The 9,792-nt window shown below is 44.0% G+C and overlaps 1 protein-coding gene across 1 annotated transcript; it reads right to left on the minus strand.

Annotated features, from left to right (window-relative positions):
- Nucleotides 1-1,100: 1,100 nt before the first annotated feature.
- Nucleotides 1,101-6,151, minus strand: MED28 (mediator complex subunit 28). Its single transcript, XM_065878118.1, has 4 exons — nucleotides 5,985-6,151; nucleotides 3,900-3,966; nucleotides 2,816-2,928; nucleotides 1,101-1,525 (listed from the first exon to the last, which is right to left on the minus strand). The coding sequence occupies exons 1-4, from the start codon at nucleotides 6,141-6,143 to the stop codon at nucleotides 1,328-1,330; spliced, it is 537 nt and encodes a 178-aa protein (XP_065734190.1). The 5' UTR covers nucleotides 6,144-6,151; the 3' UTR covers nucleotides 1,101-1,327.
- Nucleotides 6,152-9,792: the final 3,641 nt, after the last annotated feature.

The raw sequence follows: 9,792 nt of genomic DNA on the forward strand, positions 1-9,792 counted from the left end.
AGGCTGAACTTGGAAATAGGAAGCTCACATTAACCTCAGTCAGATCATCAATAAAACGTAGCTGCGGTGCTTTGTGACTGCCTAGAGGAGTGGGATAGGGAGGGTGGGAGACACAAGAGGGAAGAGATATGGGGATATATGTATAGCTGATTCACTTTGTTATAAAGCAGAAACTAACACACCACTGTAAAGCAATTATACTCCAATACAGATGTTAAAAATAATTAGAATAAAATAAAAAAAACGTAGCTGCTCACGCACTTATGTCATTTTGAGAGAAATGCAATTACAACTCAGACTCACAATTTAAAAGTAAATTTACTACCTAATCAAAACATATGGCCCAATAATATAAATTTTTAAGTATCACTGCTCCTACCCTCCCCCAAAAGTAAATGAACACTACACAAAATATAAACTCACCCCAAATAAAAGTCAACATTAAGGGGGCTTCCCTGGTGGCGCAGTGGTTGACAGTCTGCCTGCCGATGCAGGGGACACGGGTTCGTGCCCCAGTCCAGGAAGGTTCCACATGCCATGGAGCGGCTGGGCCCGTGGGCCATGGCCGCTAAGCCTGCGCGTCCGGAGCCTGTGCTCCGCAACGGGAGAGGCCACAGCAGTGAGAGGTCCGCGCACCGCAAAAAAAAAAAAAAAAAAAAAAAAAAAGTCAACATTAAGGATACTGCTGGATTCCTATAGCACTAGTTACTGCAGTACAGTAACAGTTATTACACTAACCTACGATATTATAATCCTCTTCCAACCTATTTACAGAATATCCTCATTCTGAGGTTCTGGAAGTGTTACATCGTTGCATTAGACTCCTCTTCTTTAGGCAGTTCAGTCTTGAAAAACAGCAAACTTACATATTTTTATATGCTGCCACTGATGGGTAAATTATCATAAAAGGCCTACAACCAAAATCCTCATCCTTTGATATGCAGATCAGATCATACAAGCTTTTCCCCTCAGATCATACAAAATAATCTAAAACTGGAAACAGAGAGATAAACACTCATACAAAAATAAAAACAAGCAGCAAAAACCAAAAACATAAGAAGGAATCTGTAAACGGCATCATATTAACAGTCTTAAATTTTGCTAAAGACAATACACTTGGTTTACCAAAGCAATAAGCATTTTATAAAGTACTCCAGAAATAACGCTTATAAAAATAGGGGGAAAACTTTAGATGAGAGCGCAAAACTAAATCATCTCACTCTCTGGCAAAGAGTTCTCCCAAAATGTCATGTCTACAAGAAGTGATGTTTGGCAAAACTGTGTCTGGGCTGACTCAGCCACCAGCTCATGTTCAGGTGGCTTTTCCTCAGGTTTGCTTCATCGGTGCAGGGATATTTGCAGATGCCTGCTCGAGGTAGGCCAGGGAACCCTGAGGGATGTCGGCTGGCTTTTTGTGCTGCATGTTGATGTCCTCCAGCACCTGCTGCCAATGTCTCAGTTTTGTTAAGTGCTTCTGGACCAGAGCATCCTTTCGCTGTAATTCGTTCCTCAGTTCTGAGACATCCTACAAACGAAAGCAATGAAGTCAGAGTAAACTCACAAAACATGAACACAGTTTCTGATTAGTTAAGAGCACTAAGAAGTAAATTCAAAACAGAGAACCAACTGAACCATAGTAGGCTGATTACTCTGCTTGGCTGCATACTTTGAATAACCCAGAACAATTCTTCTCATGAAAGATGCCTGCTTAACAGTTTTTATTTTTAATTCATGTTCTTTTAGTAAGTAATACACACATTACAAAATTCCAAAGTACCAAAGGACAGCCAAAAAGAAGTCAGTCTCTTTCCCATCCTGGTCTCCAGGCACTCAGTGTATCTCTATCCAAAGGCTACTGTGAGAAGAATCTAAAACACTGAGAATCTGAAACATATGTTAACTGTTTTAAAAGAATCCACAGCCACTGTTCTATCATTTCAGATTATTAAGTGTTAAAATCTCATTTTCAAGAGCTTTTTAATGAGTAACAGTATTAAAATCCTATATTAAGACCTGGCCTTGAACACACCTAGACTGTCACTCAGGTATTCAAATCAGGAAATGATCTGATATGGTGAATTGTAAGAATATCATCTTCTTACCATTCACCTTCCCAACAGCTGGTAGCAAAGAATAAAATGAACATTTTGACTAATTGCTCAGCTTGTGGGAGGAGTTATTTTAAAAACTGCTAAAAAAATAATCATCCCAATTTTAGTATTTCCCACTGGGGGCATCACTGTGTTTTGGGCAGGAAGATTCTTCCCTCTTCCACACTGCAGGGGGCAGGCCCTGGCCCTACCCACTAAATGCCATTAATGACAACCTCAACAGACTTCCAAATACCCTGGTTTCAAACAACTAAGATAAATGAAATCCTGAGTTTCAAGGAGCCTGGGACAGAACATTTACTTTTTGGTTCCTTGAACAAAATTGCCTAGAGCCCTTCCTGTGTGTAAGGCACCAGGGACACACATATCAGTTCCTGTTCAAAATGAGCTTATCATCTACATTAATGGCTTTTCAACCTTTCAAGCAGAACCTTTTCTTTTTTTTTTTTCTTAAAAGAAAATTCTTCCATGAAAGCCAGTGTATGAAATGAGTAAAAGCCGACAGCTGCTGTGTTTGAAGCACCGCTTTCCACCTCTGACCCCCAGGTCCAGGTTGTCATGAACACTGACAACCAACATTTTACATTCAAGCTATGAAGCCCCACTATAACTAATGGGCAAATGGAGCATCTCATTTAAAGCATAAATGGAATTTTGACAACATTTGCTCTTCCTTAAACTTAGGGAGAGAACTCAGCTTGTACCTCTTTGATAACTTGCTCTGGTTTCTGGACAGATAACTGCAATCTTTTTTGTAGGAAAAAACATTCTGTCTGTCTCGCAATATCTAGAAATTTCTGGATACACTGATCAACACCTTAAAAAAAAAAAGACCAAAGTATTAAATTAAGGAAAACACTAGACACATATATCTCTCTCATAAATCAACAGTTGGAATATCAAAACAGCACCTTCTTGTAGATGTAGTCGGGGATTTTAATCCTGCCCACAGCAATATTACTGACCTCAACCCCCTATGTGTTAAGCAACATTAACTAGCAGATAATCTGTGCTTTTACCAGGTGAATAAGAAACCAAACTACAACGCAGAAGTTCTTCTGAAGAAAGACAATCCAGAGAGCCAACAATTAACATCATGATTTCCAGTTAAAATGAAACATTTAAAACACAGTACAAAGAAATCAGAAGTACCTCTCTTGGGACAGAACGTGGGTGAAGAAGGGGAAGCAAAAAACTTAGTTCTTTATTTTTTAAAAAAGACACAGAGGATTTCTTTTTAAATTTACTTATTTATCTTTGGCTGTGTTGGGTCTTCGTTGCACACAGGCTTTCTCTAGTTGCAGCGAGCAGGGGCTACTGTTCGTTGCGGTGTGCAGGCTTCTCATTGTGGTGGCTTCTCTTGCTGCGGAGCACGGGCTCTAGGCGCATGGGCTCAGTAGTTGTGGCTTGTGGGCTCTAGAGCGCAGGCTCAGTAGTTGTGGCGCACAGGCTTAGCTGCTCCACTGCATGTGGGATCTTCCCAGAACAGGGCTCGAACCCGTGTCCCCTGCATTGGCAGGCAGATCCTTAACCACTGCACCACCAGGGAAGCCCAACTTAGTTCTTTAAAAAGCAGTACACACTATTGGTCGTCTTTGTCTTGGTACCAATATGAAAAGCTCATTCATTACAAATGGCTTATTATGAGTGACATAAGATGTCAATAAACTGAACAAAGAACCAGCAGTATATAGATTACAAAAATCTTATTCCCTGGAAAAGTTCTCTTAGGATACAAGCGGGACTGAAACACATCAAGTGTAAAATCAGCAATGAGGGAATTCTTACCAGTTCGAATTTCTTCCTGATCTGTACCATTGACATAATCCTGACTCACCAGAGAAGCAAAACAAGCCTGTGTGATCAAAACATATTACAAAAGAAAAAAATGTCATTCACACATCAAGAATCTTACTTTAGAGTAAGAAATAACTTCTCTTGATGGAAAACGAAGGCTGAGCCGAGTCTCGCGAGAAGACTACGTGGGTGATCCAGGTAGCACCTCTCCCCATCCTTTTCACTTGGCTAACTCCCAATGCCCCGCCTGGGTTTCATGTTTTCTGGGAAGCCTTCCTTGACAGCCATGCCCAGATGTGCTCTCAGAGTATCCCGGGTTTCTTCTATCAGAGCACTGATCCCACAGCACAGCAGCTGCCTGCTATTTATCTGTTTTTTCCACTGCACAGTCATGAGCTCCTTGAAGGCAGGAACTGTTTTCTGTGTATTCTTAGCACCCAGGACAGGTCCTGACACATAACAGGATCCTTCACTCTTTCACAAATATTCATCAAGCACTTGCTATCTGCTACCACTGGATTAGCACTACAGATACAATGAGAGGAGAGGAGGGCAAAACAGGTGTTCTCTGACTCCACGGAGCCTGATGTAGTGTGCTACAAAGAGCAGCAAGGCAGGGTCGATGCGGAAGTGATGTGTGAGCTGGGGGAGGAACCTGGAAGTCCAAAGAGAAAACGAACAACACAAGCAGAAGGTCTCTTGTGGCCAGAGTACGAAGAGATGGGTCTGGAGCAGAGACGTGAACATGCAGAGCTAGGAAGACCACAGCACCTCTTGGGCTATCCCCACAGCCACAGGTATCCACTAAAGGGTTTTAAGCATTAAGAGTGCTGGTGGTCAGCTGCGGACTTCTTTCTACAGGGCCAGTGTTTCAGCAAGAGCTCATAATGAGAGCCACCTCCCCTCTCAGTGCTAGATGCTGCTCTAAAAGTTTCCTTTATGGTTTAGCCCCACCCCAAAGGCATCTCATCCTCCTCCCAGACAGAAGAGATTTCTGTTCTTTAAATCTGTTGTCTCCAAACTGTTGAATGTACACCCCACCAGCAAAAGCATTTTGTCCATGCAGCCCCAATAACACGTTCATTCACAAACTATGTTTATCAACTGCTCTGCTATTATATACAGTATAAAACTCACACGACTAGGATTTAAAATGTAGAAAAGGTAATTCCAGTTACAAGTTATTTTATTTCCACACGTTAATGGCTCATCTTCCACTTTAGAGACCACAGGAAGCCATCTTATTTCTAAGCACTTATTTTGTACCTCTCCTTTGTCTGCTATCACTCCCCATCTTCTTTGGTACAGGGTTAATGCTTGAGCAGAACTCAAGAGTTTGGGTCACCTCTGCCTCTCTCCTCACCCCCCAGCTTTCCTCCTCCTTCCGCGGCCCTGAGTACCAACTGCCCCACAGTAACTTTTTTTTTTTTTTGGCGGTACGCGGACCTCTCACTGCTGTGGCCTCTCCCGCCGCGGCGCACAGGCTCCGGACGTGCAGGCCCAGCGGCCACGGCCCACGGGCCCAGCCGCTCCGCGGCATGCGGGACCCTCCCGGACCGGGGCACGAACCCGTGTTCCCCGCACCGGCAGGCGGACGCCCAACCACTGCGCCACCAGGGAAGCCCCTCCCACAGTAACTTTTAAATATCTCCCAGCTCCAAAAGTCCCACTACTTTAGGACCGTTTAAGGGTGGAGCCCAACGGAAAGGATACAGGACATAGGGGTGGACGCTGCAGTCCGGAGAGGATGAGCACGTACTAAACACGCAAGGACGCGGGAAGGGATACTCAGGGATGGAACCAAGGATGGGGTGGGACGGGAACAACCCACTGAAAACCTAGAAGAATCCCACGGTTGGGGGTAGACAAACTTCAAGTCCACGTGGCTCCAGAAATGTCAAGTTTAGGCATCTCTGCCAGCCAACTAGAGGAGAATTCCGGCCACCATTCAATGTGAAGACTAATGCAAGAGACTTTACGTGCAGGTATCGCCGAAAGAGAGAAGCTGCGCGCACGCAGCATACGCTTCAAAAAAGAAGGGAGGCTGGGAACAGAGACGCCCACGTCTTATCTTACCTCGAACGATGACTCCAACTCGTCCACCAAGGTACTGTTAGAAGTCCTCGGGACGCCTGGTGTGGCCTGAAGCAGCGAAGCCTGGGCCAAGAGACCCGGAGGGGGTGGCGGCGGTCCCGGTGGCTGCCCGGAGAACATGCCTCCTAGCGGAGCCGCCATTTCTAAAATGGCGGCTAAGAGGCTCACTGCGCCTGCGCGGGACCTGGGGCCGCGGGTCACGTGATGTGGATGGTCACGTGATGTTGTTGAGTGCACGATGGCGTCTGTTGGACGCCCAGGAAACGTATTGTTTGGTGCTTCGTGCCTTCTTTCTGTCACGCAGGCAAGCTGGCTTTTACTTTTTGTTTTTTAGCTTGAGAATTGAAGGCTTTGATAGGGTTTATCACAGTTGTGAAGAGGAGAATCAGTAACTACGGTGGGGCGAGCCCTCTGGCGGAGTCAGGATATTCCTGTACCAGCCCCGCCTTTGCTCTCAACTCTTGAAATGACTTTGGCCCAGTTGCTTTCTCTGGGCTGGGTTTACCCGTTGGTAGAAGGGAGGTGCTCATTCATCCAACAAACATTTATTGAGAGCGCACTGTGTGCCAATTACTAATCCAGTCACTGTGGCGGGAATAAAGAGGAAACATGTCCCCTAAATTTTCCTTTGGAAGATACAGGTAACAAAACCGACTTAACATTGTTGAGGCTCCCTGTCTTATGTGCTGGGAGCTATTTGCTTTAGATATTTATGGTTACATCAAAGAAAGTCACTATGCTAATCTTTTTTTAAAAACATTTGCTTATTCAACTTTTCAGAAGCTAAATATTTTTTCATTATAATTAACTTTACAGTTATCACCCAGCATATCTGTTGAGCCTTCCATGTCCCAGGCTCTATTTACTGATCTGAGGGTTATAGCAATCACCCCAAGTTTCTGCCCTTGGAGAGTTTACCATTGTTTTGTGGGAGAGAGATCAATAAACATGTACATATATAGAGTGAAATCATGTAGAGATAAGTGCCAAGAAGGAAAATAAAGCCCAGTAAGGGGATGACTAATGTTGGATTTTATTTAGGTTTTTTTTGGCTGCATTGGGTCTTCATTGCTGCATGCGGGTGTTCTCTAGTTGTGGTCAGTGGAGGCCGCTCTTCGTTGTGGTGCAGGGGCTTCTCATTGCAGTGGCTTCTCTTGTTGCGGAGCGTGGGGTCTAGGGTGTGCAAGCACAGTAGCTGTGGCGCACGGATGGGCTTAGTTGCTCCGTGGCATGTAGGATCTTCCTGGACCAGGGATCAAACCCGTATCCCCTGCGTTGGCAGGCGGATTCTTAACCACTGTGCCACCAGGGAAGTCCCAAGTGATGGATTTTAGGTGGGTGATTGGAGAAGGCCTCTCTCAGGAGATCTGCACTGGAGTGACTAGAGTAAAGTTTAATTAGGAAAGTTTTCTAGACGGGGGGGGGGGGGGGGGGGGGGGTGGGGGGGGGTGGGGGGGTGGGGCCTTGAAGAAGGAAACTGCGTGGCATATTTAAGGAGCTACAGAGAGGCCAGCAGGGCCAGAGTGAGTGAGGCAGGCAGAAGTAGAGAAAAAACAGAGGCTTCCCATTGCCAGTCAGGTCTCAGATCAAAAGTCACCTTCCCAGAGTCAGTCTGATTGGACCCACACTCCCAGCCATTTCACCCTGTTTAATTTTCTTTACAGCACTTGAACACTTACCTGAAATTATCTTGTTCATTTTTCTTCTTCACTGACTAAGTTGCCTTGCAGACATGAACACACGCACACAACACGCGAACTGGAAAACAAGATCTATGTGATCAGGGCCTGCCTGTCTTGTTCACCTGTATTCCCAACACCCAGAACTGTGCCTGGCATAAAATAGACATAATAAATATTTAATTGAACAAAAATAGAATGCCATGAGGGAACTTAGTGTACTCCAGCAGTTCTCAAACGTTTTTGGACTCCTTTACACTCCTAAAAAATTATTGAGGACTCCAAATGTTTTTGTTTATGTGAGGTATGTTGGGCAATATTTACCTATTAATTAAAAATAATAGGTAAATATTAAAACAGAATTTTAAAAATATATTCATGTAAAAATAAGCCGATTATGTTAACATAAATAATATTTTAATTAAAAATGTAACTATTGTATACAATGAAAAATAGAGGAGTGGAACCATTTTACATTTTACTCCTGGGTTTCCAGTGCCCACAGGGCTGCTTGAATTCCGGATTCTTACTTCAGCTATCTTTTAACACTACTGTATTCTAAACCGCTGCTTTGGATTTGCTGCTCTCTGAAGCCACGGCTCTCTCAAGCCCTGCCTTGTCCGTAGTGATTTAGATGCAGATTATACCACCAGTCTCTGGAACATCATTCTAAGGATCCACCAAGGTTTTGTGAGTACCTGGTAGCCAGATGCACCAGCAGTGGCAACTAAATTTCATCTCAACCAGATTAGATAAGCACAAGAATCTAGGACTACAACCATGCCTTTTGTATCTCACACTCTAGTAAACACAAGAGTTCTATTGTTCTTTTACTTATAAAAAGCCTTTGATAGAAAGGTCAAGTCCCTATTTGGTCTTCTGAGAATCACACAGAAGAAATCTAAATGTTTTTAGTTTCCTTTCACAAGCCGGTAATTCCACCTCTCCGTTTCCATCTTCCCTGCTGAAGTAGCTTCTGGATATAGATACCCAGAGGAACCTGTGTTTACACACTACTCCTTCCTGATTTTAATTAATTTAAATTCATGTTATTTATTAACATGGATATGCATGTCCATTGTCATTCCCTCTCTAAAAGCCAGTTTAGACACATAATATCCATTTACATGTCAAGTTTTTAAAATATTAAATGTTAAAAATAACTCCAATTAAAAAAAAACTGTCAAACGTTGTCAAAGTCTTAAAAAAAAAATAGATCCTATTTGTGGGTAATTTGATTCACCCAATACAAATGTAGCAGAAATTTAACCCCAGGGCTTCCCTGGTGGCGCAGTGGTTAAGAATCCGCCTGCCAATGCAAGGGACACGGGTTCGAGCCCTGGTCCGGAAAGATCCCACATGCTGTGGAGCAACTAAGCCTGCACCACAACTATTGAGCCTGAGCTCTTGAGCCCGCACGCCACAACTACTGAAGTTTGCACACGCAGAGCCCGTGCTCAAGAGAAGACCCAGCTCGCTGCAACTAGAGAAAGCCCACGCACAGCAACGAAGACGCAACGCAGCCCAAAAAATAAAATAAGTTTATAAAATATAATAAAAATAAAAATACTTAAAAAAAAAAATTTTAAACCCAGGCAGTCTGCCTCCAGAGCTGGCATTCTTAATTGTTCCACTGCAATGCTTTCTTTCAGTTTAGGGACTTGAATGGATGTGGAATTTATTTGGAAATACTGAAAGAAGACCATAAAAGGGACTGTAAACTATTTGCTTACCACCTGGAACTAAAACCAATCAAAATTCCACTTGTGCAGATTTAGAAGGAAGCTCTAGGACTTCCCTGGTGGCGCAATGGTTAAGAATTCGCCTGCCAAGGCAGGGGACGCGGGTTTGAGCCCTGGTCCGGGAAGACCCCACATGCCACGGAGCAACAAAGCCTATGCGCCACAACTACTGAGCCTGTGCTCTAGGGCCCGTGTGCCACAGCTACTGAGCCCAAGTGTCATAATTACTGAAGCTTGCGTGCCTAGAGCCAGCTCTCTGCAACAAGAGAAGCCTCCGCAATGAGAAGCCCCTGCTCGCCGCAACTAAAGAAAGCCCGCGGGCAGCAACAAAGACCCAACACAGCCAAAAATAAAATAAATAAATAAATT

Source organism: Phocoena phocoena, chromosome 5 (genome assembly GCF_963924675.1).
Source record: "Phocoena phocoena chromosome 5, mPhoPho1.1, whole genome shotgun sequence".
NCBI lineage: Eukaryota > Metazoa > Chordata > Mammalia > Artiodactyla > Phocoenidae > Phocoena > Phocoena phocoena.